The sequence below is a fragment of the Centrocercus urophasianus genome, unplaced genomic scaffold (assembly GCF_019232065.1).
Source record: "Centrocercus urophasianus isolate 14NV4802_14NV808 unplaced genomic scaffold, USGS_Curo_1.0 seq_14, whole genome shotgun sequence".
Taxonomy (NCBI): Eukaryota; Metazoa; Chordata; class Aves; order Galliformes; family Phasianidae; genus Centrocercus; species Centrocercus urophasianus.
In genome coordinates this window covers 44782079-44798625 of record NW_024884586.1, presented here as the reverse complement: position 1 = coordinate 44798625, position 16547 = coordinate 44782079, and the positions used below count along the sequence as shown (strand labels likewise).

Here is a 16547-nt window from a genome sequence, read left to right as displayed (position 1 = left end):
ATAAGTTTATTAATCTTGTAATGTGAGCCTTAATTTTCCTAAGAAGGAAAAAACCTATTCTACAAATACTTCCTTTTAGTGTGACCTGAAATTCTCCTTTGCTGCTTTGTGACATAGATCAAATGGAAGGAGGTAATCATAGCATATTTGTACACATAAAACAGCAAAGTTGGTGGCATTCTTATTATTCTTTATCTAACTGTAAGGTCTGCAACTTGTGAGCGTGGGCATGCATCAGAGGGCTCCATGTAGATGGGCTGAGCTTAAGTGTGTGGGTGCATTGTAACCAGCAGAGTCTCGGAGGCACTGAACCTTGGCAGGTTTTAAACCTGAGGGATCTCCAAGGCTGTTTCCTCTGAATTTTGATGCTGTTTTCACTGCATCCCTTTGTGCTCCCCAGCATAGAGCAGGGTGGCCTCCAGTGTTCAGCCTCTTTCCATGTGTTTATTACAAGCTGCTTTGTTTCATCAGTGCTGCCTTTGCTGGTGCTATGGGACCTTGCCATGCAGGAAGTAAGAGGAGGAAGACCTGTTATAAGGTTGGACGACTGCACAGAGCTGCAGATGTCTGTGCTCTCTGTGGTTCTTTGCTATGTGAAGGATAAGCAGCGTGAGCAAACCTGCTCTCAGGTATAGCAAAGTCGGCAGCCCTTGCAGCTGTTGGCTTTGGAAGAGATGGGGGTGGCAACTGTAAGGACTGCAGACCCCCCTGCTTCCTCTGCAATAAGCTCTTGAATAGCTGCTCCTGTTCTGTAGCATGCTTCTTGTCCTGTTGGCTTGCAGAGCTTTGGCATCACTTGTGACAGGCATCTGGTGTCTGAAACTTGTGTGCTGTAAGTACAAAAAAGTTGTCATCTCCAGAAGAGCCTCAACATCCTGGTTATCCCTTGAACTGCTCAGCAGGTCTGTGCACATTTCACCAAGCGCTGTGAAGGGAGGCTGAGCTTTAGCTGTTGTGCATGGTAACATTAGTCACATTAATAACATTGCTACTTCACCCTGAGTTGCTCAGGATCAGTCTGGATGTGAGTTTGAGAAAACTCAGGCCAGAGCTTCTCTGTGCTGCTGGCCCCAGGCAAGCTGGGTAGGTGCAATTCATAAATATGTGTCTGTGGTTGCTAGAGGTCTGTGAGGGTAAGGACCATACCAAGGTACAGTCCTGCTCTCCTTCCTGACAGTATCACAGAAGCTGAAATAACCATCTGTGTGCTCCAACCCGGTGAACACAAGGAGCTTTTGCTGAGCTGCTGTTCCTGAGCCAAGTGGGTGTATTTACACTATTCAAGAACCATTTTAAGAGGTGGGGGGAGTCAGAGAACTCACATGAAAGCAAAACAGCAACTAAACTTTGGAGTCCCTAAAGCTGCGACTGTCTTTTCATGTGAGGATGGGGCACATGCAAGTGTGTAAACAGCAGAAGTCTGTAACCTGGAAGTATGGCAGGCTTTTGCCCACAGTCACAATCTTTAGTGGCTTCCAACATTGGTGAATCAGGAGATGAGGAACGGGATGGTTGGGCAGGCCAGAGTGAACATGGTTGCTGCTTGCTTCCCTGCATTGGAGCCCTGCTGCCCTTATGGTAAAAAAAAAAAAATGTTTGGAACAAGAAGTTCATGGGATGTTTTAAAAAACTGAGAATAGACCTGGGTGCTGAGTGCTGCTTACCTTTACATGGACGGGTAGAAAGCAAAAAAAAAGTCCTGTTACTTAATAATTGTAATCATCTGGTCTGTGATAACAGTGCCTTCATTGTTGAGTGTCTGTGCATATGCTATGTTTATAATATACATCTCTACAATGACCATATACATACTTAAAGTTTTGTAAATAGTTTCTCTATGGTATGATAGCTCTTTGCCCTTGGCTTCTGGAATACAGGCACTTGTGATTAAATGATTAAAGTAACCTGCAAGTAACACACAATATCATACAGTTAAAAGTGTGGAAACGATTTGAATTTAACAATAATGGTGTATTTGTAAATAATTTTCTTCTTGGAATCTAGCTGAAGCACCAAACCAGAGGATCTCAGGTTTTGAGGGAAGTTAAATTAATAACCAGAAACATTCAGCAGGTCCATTTTAAGGAGACCAACTTGGATTAAAAAAAATAAATAAAATGTTTTTCAGTCTCTACATGTTCTGAGATATTCCCTTGTATACGGAAAGCCTCAGCAGCCTTTTATTTTTGGGTTCTCTTTATACAGATTTTGGTTCTGTTTGAAGACTTAGACAAATAGAATTTAACTTCACTGTACAGGAGTCTTGAAAAAGGCTGCTGTTCATGCTGTATTTTTCTTCAGTTGTTGCATATTCTTACAAGGAGAGAAACTTGTTGGGCTTTCAGTTCTCAGCATGCTTTTTGCATTGGTTGCTGACACGATTTTATTCACCTTGAGAGGCTCTTTTCATAATAATTCTGAAAAACATAAGCGTATTTTGGAATAAGTTCATATCCAAAACACGCGTTTTCTATCGTTTTTCCATTAGATTTGAATGGGTTTGTTTAATATTAACAGTTTTTAAAAGGTAAGTAAAACATCTGGGGTTTCTCTTGGCCTTTCCCTGAGTGTGTGTTTGCCCTTCATGGAACAAAGGCTCATAATAGATAATGTATTCTCCAAAGCACTTGTGTATGGCTGCAATCATCCAGCCTTTCTGCATACTTGTACATAACAGTACTTGGGTTCTTCGTAGCTTTTAGTCACTTCATAACTCCCAAACTTAGTTGCTGGAGTGCAGCCTGGTGCCATCTGGGAGTAAAGAGGAAAGAACCGATGGATTCCACCCTCTTCTTCACTGGCCATCTTCGTCTGCACCAGGGAAGCAGCGGAGGAGCCTGATATAGACTTGGCAAACCCTCTAGACCTGCAGGGAACCAACTGAGAGATGATTACTCACAGATTTTGTCTCTGTTCCCAGGCTACCCTGGCGTTTGTCTCTGTTCCAGGTGGCTTTGCAGCTGTATGCCATGCTGGCACAGAAAGGGGAGAGCCATCATCCAGCCTGTTGTGGCCGGGCTCTGGCGTGGGCTTGGGTTTGCACTGGGAGTTTACGGGGGAGGCAGAGCGTCCCTCAGCGCTTTGTGACTTGAAGCCTGGCAGTCTGTTGTATGTTGCACTGCAGGTTTCCTGAAGAAACAGAGACGGGCAGACCCCTTAGAATACTGTGCCACTGAATGGAAACAGGGCCAGGGAGCAAGCATGGGTGCTGAACTAGTAAGCCTTGATCACCTGGAGCCAATGTTCCAAGCCCATAAAATCAAGTTAACTTTTCAGTTTGCCAATGGCATTGGGATGGCAGCAGGAACAGAAGGCTCGCAGATACCAGAGGTCGGGCTGGGTGAACAGGGATGGCACTTCTCGTGCTCGAAAGCCAGAGTGTCTCTTCACCTTGTTATCCAGCGTAAGTCTCCTGCTGATGGCTCAGTATGTGTTTAGTTTTCACAGTGCATTGTCTTTGTGTGCACGTGTGGTTCAGTATTTCAGAGAACACTTTAACCTCCACAGCAAAATTTAAGCATCTGTTAGCTCCAGACTGCAGCTAAACTGATTACGTCTGTAAGCTGTGTGGACAGTTTTATTCTGGAATAAAAATGCTTTATCTTGATATACCTTTAAGTCAATAAAACACCCTTTGTGCTTTCTTGAAACTGAAGAGAAGGAAGGATTTGCATACAAGATGATATTATCATTGCAGTTGTCAACTGTTTTCTTTAATGGAAATTTAAATCAGATTGCATAGATCAGTTTGTCTTAAAAATCCTTGCCTCTCTTAAGCATCAAAATCAAACTCAGTTTTACTGCTGCCATTGCTCTGCTCTTGAAATCTCTAAGGGGTAGTCACTTGTTAATTCAGGAGGAGGGAAGGCCAGGTTGCTCAGACCCTTACTTGCAGTATCTGCTCTAGGCTGTAGGACAGCATCCTTTCTGAGGTTTGTTTAACAGAAGCCTTAATTACATACTGCGATTCCTTAGTGTGTTTTCAAACCTTTTAGACAAACTGTGTTGACATCTAAAATAGACTGTCCTGCAGGCCTTGCAGAAAAAACAAATGTGAAGCAAATGCCAGAATTGCTCTGGAATGTGTTATGTAAACTCCAAATTTCTTCAGTACAATTTAATAAAAATCGTATGAAGAAAAAATAACTGTATTCAACCACCTCTTTATTTTGCCCCAAACAGGTTAGGAGGCGGTCCTGATGATGCCAAGGAGATTATGCAACACAAATTCTTTGCTGGCATTGTTTGGCAAGATGTATACGAGAAAAAGGTACTGAAACAACTCTTCTCCCAAGGTGAATGGTAGCGCACCTCAGATTTTGTTGCCTTTGGTACGGTACACACAAGTTCTCCGCAGAAGAGGTTTGCAATTGTTTTTGTCAAGGCTGAATTGCTCCTTGCTTCTTAAAATCCTGTGGCTGAATTGCTTCAGAACCAAAGGTTTGGTTTGTTTTTTTCCCTGCATTGAGAAGCCTCTGTCAATAAGAGATGGTTTCCTGTGACTGAATAAATAGGCTATAGCCAAAATTGCTTCCAAATGTAGATGCTATATAAGCTTTTGAAATAGCATTTCCTGTGAATTCCTGTTGCCGTTTCTTGCTATCAACTGATGTACCCCTTGTGATTTATGGAGCCTGAAAGTTGGGAACTGCTGGTTCCTGAGCATCTGGAAGCAAAGCTTTGTAGAAGCAGAGTAGAAGACTGGCAGTGCCATTCCCTTTGTTTTTCTTGTCTTGAATGACAAAATCAGGCTGAATTGAGCAGGCACAGTGAAGTACAGTCTTTTGCATCAATTCAAGCCTAAGGTGTGTGTGTCTTTGGTGAGAAGGAATGTTGTGAAGTGTCGCCCTTCATGGCTTTTCTCCTCAGCTTTCCTTGAGACCCACTGAGTCTGTAGGCGTTCCAGTGAGTTTCATCAGCTGTGTCTGTCTCACTGCCCCTTCACTCCCAGGTCACTCAGTGCACTCTTCTGGGATGTCCCTGTTGATGCTTTTGATCTGCTGTTGTCCTCTCCCATTTAACTCTCATCAGCTACCATTTCCTAACAGTCACATGAAATGCATCTAACTAAAGCTTAGGTCTGGTGATTCAAGGCTCCCATTTACTGATGTCATATGATCTCACCCAACCTCAGTCTTCCCTCATTTTCCTCCTTCCCCTGCAACCCCATGAGATACCAGGTCTAGTTGAATCTGTCAGTAGAGTTCAGTTCTCCCTCCAGTTGATGAAAGCAGGCAAGAAAGGAGTTCTAATTCCTTGGATTCTTTTGGTAAAACTAATGCAGTGCAATTTTTGTTTTCCTAGAAAGCAGAGAATGACAGCACTGCTTTCCATACTGCAGTAAGAGAATTGTCCAGTGCTTCTATACAAGGAGAGCTCTGTTTCCTTCTTGTTCACTTCCTCCTAGATTTGTATGACTAAAAGGAACTGAAAAATTAGAAAGTAGCTCTTTGTGCCTTGAAAGCGTATGAAGCTTTGAGATCTGTCCTTTCAAAATGTCTCTTGCAGAGTTCCATGCAACCTATGAGGTAGGTTTGGGCAGGAGGGAACAGTGTGGCTTGTGCAAGGAGGCTGGATTCTGCTTTTGTTCCTATCCCATCAATACTGCACCTGAAATTGGATGTAAGCTGTTATCTATTATAGAAATAGCTGTGCTGTGTAAATGAAGAGATTTCATACAGCCCATGAGCAATTGCTGCCTGAGTTCTGGGTGGTCCAGTGAGGTTCTTGCAGCATTTACCTGAAATGCAGCATGATGGATAAATCTGCAATTCTGTCAGCTGCCTGGGGTTGTTGTGCACTCAGCTTGGTTACCCCCCATCTTCAGAAAATGGCAAATATGTTTATGAGTGCAGGTTTAGGGTACTCAGGAACACTTGCTTGGTAATTAAGCTTTTTGGAAACAGAGCTGTGCTTTGAGTTATAAGCGGTTTTGAATAACTGAGGTTGTCCCAGGAACGTAAAATATTCATTAGACTGTACTTAGACTGTCCTGGAGAAGTGCTTATATTTGTCTCTGGTATAACAAAAGGTGCAGTTCAATTTGCAGTGCTTTGCCCATCCACACGTGAGACGTACGCAATGCGATGTTAATATCAAGCAGGTTTTACTGGGCTCTTTTGCCTCTTAAGCCAGCATAAGCCTGCGGGTATCAAGCTGGTCTGCAGCAGTGGGAGGCTACAGGTGGCACCTCTGCTGGGTGAGCTGCAGAGCTATTGCAGTGACAGCTTTTCAGTAAAGCAACATATTTGCTTGCTAAAGCCAGCAGTGTAGCTTTCTGTGGCTTCCCCTCTGTTTCCAGCTTAATGTTCTGAATTTGACAGCTAGGAAAAGAATTTTGTCTTGTGGGTGCAGCATAATCTGTCTCAAATTGCTTTTAACAGATCCTAAAATAAAAGGAAGAAATGATCCAGGCAGCAGTCGCCCATTACACATGCGTTCTGACTTAGGGCTGCTGCTCCAAGTCGCTCTGATGTGCACAGTTCAGGTGTCTGCTGCAGTGCCCAAGTCCTAAATCACTGTGCGCTGCACAAAGCAAGCCAGAGCGGCTGGGAGCTCTGCCATGCCCAAAGCACCCTGGGCTTGAAAAGGACAGACCGAGCTTCATGCGCACATGCACGCACGGCTTGTGAAACAGCATACACAGGTTCACTTTAAGGTAACAGGCAGAAAACTGCTATGAGGAGAAAGAATAGAAATGATGTGATAAATAATACTCATCCTCAGCGGGGCTTTATGCGTAATGCTGCTGGTTTGACTTGATCGGAATACTGTTATTAGCATGACAATGCGCGCCATTCCCTCTTCAATAGCTCTGGGAGGACTGCAGGGCGCAGAGGGACTGCTGCCTTTGGGATATCCGGTTTCCTTTTCCGTTTCAAATTCGGGACATAAAGCCCGACCTAATTTTTTTTACAGAAACATTTGCCAGGCTCCTTGAAGCCATACTTGGGAACAGAGAGCAATTACCAATTAAAAAAGGATGATGAATACGTACTGTAATTTTGCTCTCTTCTATAATAAAGATAGAATTTGTATGTCCCTTAGTATTTAAAGATTGGTTTTAAACTGCAGAATGCTTCTTTGTATTTGGAAATAAAGCCATATGTGTTGATTACATTGCTTAGAGGCTTTACACTGAAAAAGAAGGGGCTGTATTGTCGTGTGGGAAAGTCAGAGCAGCGCTGTTAGGTGCTCTCAAAAAGAAGGCTAATGAGGAGCTTGAAGGCAGTGATTTTCCTATTAGCTGACTTGCCAAACAGATGATTCTTCAGCTTTCCTCCAGCTTGGATCTGAAGGTGGAAAAGAGATCCTTTTGTACGTTCAAGATATGATGATATTTTCCAGGTAGTGATTTCTGCCGCTCTGTTTGTGCAAGAGCAAAAGTGCATCTCAGGGTCACTGCTTAATTCCAGTCTGAGCCATTTACCACTTGCCCAGATGAACCTTTCCCTGCGGTTTCAGCTTGGAAGCCATATACTTCCTCAATCACGCTCCAGGATTGTTGCCTGGTGTGGCTCAGCGCTATTAAAAGATGGCCACATTTAACCCCAGCGGTGGGTGACCCGAAGCCCAGCTGAGAGCTGCGCGTGCCCTCTGTGGGCAGGCTGAGGGCAGTGTTTACATCGTGTTCCTCGTGTATCGTGCGGCGGGGAGGTGAGCAAGGTCTGAATCCCACATACTTTGCCCTCCAAAATTGTACGTGTTCCAGCTCCGTGCATCTGCGTGCAGCCGGCTCTGGCACCCCGCTTCCCAGCCTTTCTTCTCCTGCAGCCCCGTTCAAGCAGCTCAGCTCCATCTGGAGTTCCAGTTGCCAAGGCTTGCCTATGTACACATGAATGATTTCTGGCCCTTCTGCCCAAGTGCATTTCAAGAATGGGACCCAAACAGTGCTGTAACAAGAGGATGATGGTTACTGCTGCTTTTTTTTTTTTTTTGTAACACTTTGATTTATTTATTTATTTATTTATTTAAGTTCAGCATTTACATCAAACTGCTTCTTGGGGATTGGGAGCGTAATGCTTGATGTAGCTGCTGCTGTGACCCACGTTCTCCCAGGCTGCTGCAGTCATGTTTTGAGCTGCTGGGGCACAGTAACTGTAGTTGGAATGTTTTTGTGAATGTTATCACTCTTATTCCTCAGTACGGGAGAGAGGTGAGCCTATTGGAGCGTGTCCAGAGGAAGGCTGTGAAAATGACCCAAGGAGGGGCAGGCTGAGAGAGCTGGGGCTTGGGGGAGACCTTTCAGTATCTGAAGAGGGGCTGAAAAGGAGAAGGGGATGGACTCCTTAGCAGGGTCTGTTGTGACAGGACAAGGGGAAATGGTTTCAAACTAACAGAGGAGAGACTTAGACCGGCTATTAGGAAAGTTTTTTACAGTGAGGTTGGCGAGGCACTGGCACAGGTTGCTCAGAGAGGTGGTGGGTGCTCCGTCCTGAGAAACAGCCACGGTCAGGCTGGACGGGGCTCTGAGCACCTGATGGAGCTGTGGGTGTCCCTGTTCACTGCAGGGGAGTTGGATTAGATGGCCTTTAAAGGTCCCTTCCAACTCCGATGGTTCTGTGACTTTTTCTGCAAGGATTACTGATCCATTTGCAGTTGCTGGTTCTTACCTCCTTTTCAACCTCCTCGAGTGTAAATCAGGCTGGATTTGCATATAATTAGGAAGAGAAGCAGTATGTACTGTTCATTTTAATATCTTACATGTATGTTATTTTTTACTTGAAGTGACATTAGGAGCGTAGGATTTTCTTAGTACAATTAAATTCTAGAAGTGCAACGTCTTAAAGGCCTCAGAAGTGCACACCTAGCCTTAATGCATGCTGTTCCTTTTTTATGGACTGCTGGGTTTTTTTGAAGCCATTGTAGCTTATAACCATGCTTCAGATCCTGCCTGCTTGAAGCAGTGCTTCGTGAACCTGGAAACAAACAGTATCTTTCTGTTTTTCATAGCTTGTACCTCCGTTTAAGCCACAAGTTACATCTGAAACAGATACAAGATACTTCGATGAAGAATTTACAGCACAGATGATTACAATCACTCCTCCTGACCAAGGTAAAGTTCTCCCAAACATTTCCTGCTGTCTTTTCCAGACCAGTAGAAACAATTTGCTGTAAGGTTATTTGTTAGAACGTGTGCAAAAATGTGTGAGCATCTTCATGTATTTGACCAAGAATTTGTCTGAATTTCAGAATCAATGTGAAACTTTCCACACATCTTTCCTGCTTAAGAAATGGGAAACTCAGTTTAAAAGACACTGAAGTTATTTATTCTGTTGTCTTTTCAAAATCTGCATAGTCCTCTGCTGGGGAAAAAAGCTCTGTCCATGAGCTTTGCTGCGTGCATCTGTTCACACGCTGGGTATATGCAGTCAGTTGAGTCTGGGTTGATGTCCATTCTCAGTCAGTCTTTCATTCGAATGGAGCATGTTCAGTACTTTGAAATAGCAGCTGCCAAAGATTCAGAGCACTGAATATGAAGTTAAGTGATGAAAGCCCCTAGCAGTTTCAAATAGAGATCCAAACAACCATTTGCACAGTAAACATAAACTCAGGATCTGCTCCTATGCCCAGTGAACAGGGAGAGATTTCAGACTTGATGTCTCTTTGTCTTTTCCAGCTGTGGAAGAAGAAATCAACGCTGCCATTTCTGAGAGAGATTTACTGTGTGTTATCTCCATGTTTGTTTATGTAAAATAAAAAAAGAACCAAATGTTGTCTAATGGGTTTGTTCTGTTTGTTTTTCTTCCTCCAGATGACAGCATGGATTGTGTAGACAATGAGAGAAGACCTCATTTTCCTCAGTTCTCCTATTCAGCCAGTGGAACCGCTTAATGTTTTGCAGTGTTTTCCCATTCAGAAACAAAACAGACTGCATTTTGGGGACCTTACTTCAATGGACACTAGAGAACTTTCTATATTATCTGAATTACAAACTGTGTTTGTATTACGATTTAGATGAATTTGTAGGAAGCCTCACAGATTCTGTATTTAAAACAATTCTTTGATGCATTTTTGAGAAGGAAAGCAAATCCATTCTTAAAGTATTATGTCAAGGCTCTTATGCTGAACGACCATAGGTTTTTAAGAATATGCACCAAAACTGTTTACTTTAGAATTAATTAAGGTATTCAACATATCAGCAACTCTGACCAGAGCATCCCCTTGTTTTATTTATTTCATACAGTTCATTGTCTAAATATAGAATCTGCACTCTGAACAATTAGATTTATATAGGAAGATATAAGACTTTAGTAGTTAGTGCAATAATAGAAGCAACAAAGTGAACAAACTCTGGAGGATTAAGGTTCAAACTCATTTTGGACAGCAGTTGAAGTGTCATCCAGCTCCAGAAAACCAACTATAGGAACAGCATTAATGGCCTCAGTGAGGTAAATCAAAAAGCAAAAGTTATTTTTGTTATAACATCTGCTACAAGACATTACATATCAAACCGAATCCAGTGGAATCTGGTCCATTGCTACATAGCACAGATGAGTGTTCCGTTCAGGACAGTGCATTTAATTGTTCCATTTGTGTAGGTTAGGAATACTTCATAGGATTGGCTTCTCAGAACATAGCAAATGCTTACTTTACCAATTAATTTGAACTGCAACAACACAGAATCATCCACTTTCACCACTGTATAAAATGCCATGCAGGTCTACATGAGAAACCACCTGAAGGAGCGAGTTATGCAGACAGACGTCCGTTTTGGCACTGAAGTAATGACTTGTTGCCGCTTTTTTTTTAATGAAAAGATATATGAATATATATAAACACTTAATGATTTTTTGCATCATGCCAGATCATTTCCTCTTTCTTGAGTGTGCGTTAAAGGTATCAGCTGACAGTTCACAGTGCCTTCTCACTCTTGAAGATTCACTTTACCAGTGTTTCCCATGTGTAAGAAAAAAAACTAGGTTGAAACTTCGTATGTGTTTGAATAATAATGGTGTTCAAAAAGTGAATTTTTTTTTTTGTTTCTTCATTTTTTTTTAACCTTAGTGGAAAAATTCCCCTCACCCTGTTTTTGTTGTATCAATTTCTTTGTAATTTTCATAAAAGCAGTCTTATTCTGTCTCTCCTGCGAATGAATTTATTCCAATGTAGGTTGCATTCTCTTAAATTGCTTTTTTGTGTTTGTTTTTTTTTTTTTTGTTCTCTTGACTGTATAAAAAACGATTCCATGTACCACCGTTAACTAGCATTTGATTTTTATTTGAAAAGGAGTATATTGTGAACCCCTTTGCTTCCCCTTTCCATCAGAGCCTGCTGCGTTTGCACAGAGAACCATCATCTTGACTTTTTTTTTTTAACAACGTTCAACTCTAGTATTTTTACTTATGATATGGAAGTTTCCCTCCAAATACTTAAATAAAAATTGCTTTAACACGTTAGGTTCTTATTTATTGTAGTAGGAGCCTTCTGAATCTGTACAGATGCAACAGTTGCTCCTGTTTCAAGAGTCGGTGAAGGGATTTTAGCTTTTCTGTCCCTCCCTGGTTGTTACATCTCTGTGCTGATTGTGGTGTTAGGACAGTTTTGGTAAAGTTTGGTGAAGTGAAATACGCCCTGCTGTGGAATCACTCTTGAGGGAAAGGAGGACGGGCCTCTCTGCTGTCCTCCCAGTGCTAGCAACAGTGAGTTACTGAGGCCCCAAACCTAAAGGTATTTCTGTTTCAGTCACTCTGGCCAGTGCACAACATATAACACTGTTTCCTTTCTAGGGACTGGTATTAATCACTTCTGGGAGCCAGTTACACAAGGCTGGAATGTCCTTTTTCAAATGAGAATACAGAGAAAAGTGCAAGAGCATCCAAGAACAACTGTAATTTGCTTCAAACTAAGCACAGAAGTTGCAACCGTTGTAAGCCTTTAAATGTCCAAAACATTCTTTTGGTTCAAGGAGTAGGCTGTAATTCTCAGTAGAATTTATTGCATGTTTTATGCAAAGATGGAAAGTGAAAGGAGGATCTGTCTGTAGAGTATACCTTAAATTGGTGCTGGACTGCCCATCTCTTAACAGCTTCTTCCTTTGCTTAAACCTTCATCTGAATTTGCAGCCAGCTCAGGGATGAAGTCCAGAGAACTCTTCTGCAAGTCTACAAGCCCTGACCAGATCAGAACTAACGTCCTTCGTGCATCCAAATGTAGACAACGCTAAGGAGCAAAGGTTACCACAATCTGCCCCAAGGAAAATGTGTTTTTCCAAATGCAGGAACAGATGAGGATCAGGTCGGTCTGTTGAGGCGCTGTCTGAGAACAGTGGGGTTTTTTTGCTAGTTGTTCCTATTGGATTTTTGTTTTAACTTCCATATCTACGATGGAATTAAGAGGACAAAACGTCTGTCAGAAAGTGTGGTAATCTTAGCATTGCTGGCAACAGTGAACTGAGGGCCACTCCTCAGCACAGGGTCTTCTGGATGTGAGTCCTCATTTCACCTGTGGTTTTTCAAAGCCTGTTGTCTTGACTGAATACTCACCCGCAGCCTACTGCAGATATAAAATATGTTCTTTAAGTTTTGATTGAACAGAGAAAATGAGAAGAAGCTGATATGGTACTGCTGTCTTTCCCTGGCACAAGTCTGTGAGCTGCCTTGTTCATCTCATTGCTTTTATATAGCACATGCAGAAAGTGCTTAAATCTCGTGCATTCATTTAGCTGGTGTGTTTAAAACATACAAACAGAACTTGTAAAGCTGTCAGAACCTCTTTGTTCTTCCCTCTGGCACTGACAAATGTCATCGTGTTCTTCTGTTAGGCGTTGCAGCAAAGATCTTACAATCCCATTGATCTGACACTGGTGTCTTTTTCAGTGTGTGTTCCTATACTGTGTATAGTCTGCTGTTGACCAGGCCACCGGTCCTCCATGTCACAGGTTGTTCCTGTGTTCCCTGATGCCTTTTCTCTGCTACTGCTTGAAATACTGATAGCAGTGCCTTCTAGCTCCTATTTTTTGTGCAGCTTTTTTTGCCTTCATTTTTGTACATGGAAGGAATGCCTCCAGACATCTTCTAAATTATTGCTTTCCTGACCTCCTGCTTAATCTCAAGTTGTCCTTGCTGTGATGTCCAGCCTGGATACCAGCCAGGTATCCTGGCTGAGCTGTGCCATCTTCTTTCTCCCTGCTGCTTATTTTTTGTCTGGTTCTGGGTCCTTACCCCCAAAATGCTGGCAGAGCTCAGTGTAATGGGGTCCCTTTCAAGATGAAGATGGTGCATGCTGAGTGCTACGCCTCCTGAATGCAGAACATTGCTCACAGGTGTGTGCTGCAGCCCGAGAACCTGGCTGTAAAATCAGGCTGGGAGAAAACAGGAGAAAAACTTACATTTGCAACAGTATAAAAGCAAGCAGCGTTTCTCTGTTAACTAGGAGCTAACTGCAGTCCAGAGACATGGTCAGCTGAAAGCTGCTCGGAACATGCGCTGCTGCTATTTGGGGCTAAGAGACTTTGCCCAAAGCCAGGTGATACTGCAAATCCCATTATGTGTCCTGAGAAGTTACAGTCTCGTCAGGTTTGGCAAACTGTTCTTTCTCTAAACTGGCACAGGACTGCTGTGCTTTCTGTGCAGAGCTTTGAATGCTGAACTGACCTCTCGCATCTCACAACAAAGCGAACTGCTGCTTCTGCAGTTTTCTTTCTACATCATCATCTTTCCATGAGCTCCACGTGCACTCCAGCTGCTGCACTGCTCTCATGCAGGCCCAAAATTGTACTGTTTGGATTTCCTCACAGTTTTCCAAGTATTTTTTTTTTTTAGATGGGAGGTGAAAACCTTCCTTGATTGTTTGAAGTTTCCAGATTTTGCCTCCAGCAGCAGGACTTGCTTAGGATGGAGGTCTGCGGTGGGAATGTAAGCCCCAAGCAGCTGGAGACGCAGAGCTTGCTAACGTGAAGCGCCTGTGAGAGTTGTGGGGGTTTCTGCCTGAGAAGTCTGGGAATTGGTAAGTTAGGAGGAAGGTTTGATTTGCTTCGCTGTATCTTAAAGAGCTTTGGAGGTAAAAACACATTTGAAGAAATGAGCATATGTGAAAGGATCTTGTTTCTTCAGCGTTGCAAATGAGTGTGTTTGTCTTCCACTTTGAGCTCAATTTTCTTAATAACAGGGAGGTTAATTGCCACTAGAAGTAAAACGAAAAGAACATACAGTGCCTATAGCAAATGAGAGCTTATTATCCCAAATGCAGCTGAGTGTACAGACGTTTCGTAGTTCTGTCTAATGGAACATATGTCGCATTCTAATCAGGTGATGACTGGTTGCTCTGTGTTTGAAATCATTTTAAACAAAGCCGTTTCATTACAGTAGTCCCTGCATGCCTTTTCCCTCTCCTCTTTCTTTATTTGGGTAGTTATTTACTGCTGGTCCCCATCGTGGTGTTGTGCACATGGTGGGCCCTCCTTTGGGGACCAGGTGAAGGACTTTGTGTGTGACACCTCTGCAGCTTTCCAGCGCACTCTCTGCTCAGTTCTTGGTTTTTCCCTCCCAGAGAGGTTGTTTCACGTGGCTGTCTGCACTGAGCTCAGTATTGGCTCCCCTAGAAATGGACTTTATCAACACTTTCCTGTATTAAATGTAAGTCCAGTCATTCTGTTTATATGATTTTTTGCAGTTTTTCATTCGTGTTCCCTATTCCATTGCCACACCTGTTGTATTTTGCATCTTCCACTGGGTCTCTTAAGTGTGTTTCAGAAAGACTGCTGCCCAGGCTGCTCTTGTTGTGTTTCCTGGATTCCGATGGTTGTTATGATTCCACACCTTTTTTAAGTTAAATATTCACCCCACAGAAGAGACAAAAATCATTTTGACTACAAGAGTGGAAATTAATCACAGAACCAGATGAGATGCAATCCTACCACCGGCGTGATCTTTTTTTATGGACTCCCCACCATCGCATCTCTTTGCATTATTGTGTCCTTGAAACAGGAGAAAACCTGTTTGGATGTAATAAAAATCCTTATCACTGTGAAGGAGGTGGCGGGTTGCTCAGAGAGGCTGTGGAGTCACCATCCTTTGGGCTGTGACCCACCTGGACAGTGAAGCTCGGAGCAACCTGCTTTTGCTGACTGTGCCCTGTGTATTTTCCTATCTCCAAGCTTGAATGTGTTTGATTGTTTTTTCTTTAAACAACAGCAAACTTTTCTTAGGTATTTGCTAAGTTGGTGATTTTAAAGAATGTATGGATGTGCAGAAAGATCAGAAGACAAACCCCTCTGTGAATTGTAATAATGAAATCAGTGATACTGTTTTTAAGAAAGATGGTTGCTGCATGTAGTTGACTTTCCATATATTATAATCTGCTACAATTTTTCCTTCTTCTGCTGTTCCTGGGGAAAGGAAACTAACCAGAAGACTGTAATATCTGGTGACAATCCAGTAACGAGTACAAAGTGAAACTGAATGAAAACGGAGTGGAAAGAGCAAGGTCTCTTGCTGCAAATGGAAAGTTGCAGAGGAAGGAAAGTATAAAAACAAACCAAAAAATGTACTTATGTACACAGGTGAGGTTTTCATAAATTTAATGTATAACTAAGACAAAGGGCTCAAACTTAGTCCCTCCCTGTAGTTGATTGTAAAGCTTGAAGTCACGTTACCTTTCCAAAGTTTTACGTTCTGTGCTCGTTGGCTCAGCTGTTGAGGAAGAGCAAATCAAAGGTGACAGCTTGTTATTTAAAATGGCCTTCCTTGGATTTCTCCTGTTCCCTTGGTCACCCCACAGTTGTTTTTTTTTTCAGGTAATTTTGAGAAACCTGTCATTTCTGTTCTATTTGTCAGAGATAGAAAAGCACTGGCACTGACTGCTGAAGTTTCTGGGTGATGGTGGCAATGGTATCTGTGGTTCCCCTGTGTAAAACAGTCCTGTCAGCTTTTCCTTAAGATCAGTGCTGGTAATTTTTTTGTTTTTGTTGTTTTTGTTAGCAATCTCTTCGTTGTGACAAAACACAGGTGCGCGTTATGAGAAGCATCCTGGTTGCCTTCTTAAGTGTGAAGAACACCGTAGATATAAATGAACCCATTTTATAACAGGCTCAGCTGAAATGCATGCAGTAGCAAGACGTGTGCACGTGTACAAGGAGCATGGGATCCGAGCACACAGACTGGTGGAGGCCCTGAGGGGTGGAGAGCTGCTCGAGGGGAAGGCTGTAACAGCACAAAGAAGCTTCCAACTCCCCATCTGGAAAAATCCCCCACAGGAGCACAGGCAATGGCAATGCCATCTGTCTTCTGCAGAGCACATCTCTCTTGGGAACAGAAAAAAGCAGGCACACGGAGGTGGGCTCTCACTTCCCCACCACACCGAGACCAGTTTTCTCTATCCTGTCCCCTCTCCCCCTTTGCTTACTTTTAAGTAAGTTTTGTCTGAGTACCAGTACTCTTCCTTTTGTCTTTTGATGTTTTCCTTATGATAACCTTCCTCCTTTCCATCTCTTTGCAGCATACAAGAAGCAATGGTTTTCTTCCTTCTCTTTTTCCCTATCTTCACTGTCGTTCTTATGCCTTCTTAGCTCGTTTCAGACCTGCAGTCCCTTCTAGAAGGTGTGTAAA

General features: G+C 42.8%; 1 protein-coding gene across 1 annotated transcript in view; it reads left to right on the top strand.

Moving 5' to 3' along the window:
- Positions 1–11394, top strand: part of AKT1 (AKT serine/threonine kinase 1) — a 71528-nt gene extending 60134 nt beyond the window's left edge. The window contains exons 12-14 of the mRNA XM_042813570.1: positions 4183–4270; positions 8953–9055; positions 9755–11394. Of these exons, the coding sequence (XP_042669504.1) occupies positions 4183–4270; positions 8953–9055; positions 9755–9834 (271 nt within the window). The 3' untranslated portion in view covers positions 9835–11394. The remainder of the gene's footprint in view (positions 1–4182; positions 4271–8952; positions 9056–9754) is intronic.
- The last annotated feature ends 5153 nt before the right edge of the window (positions 11395–16547 follow it).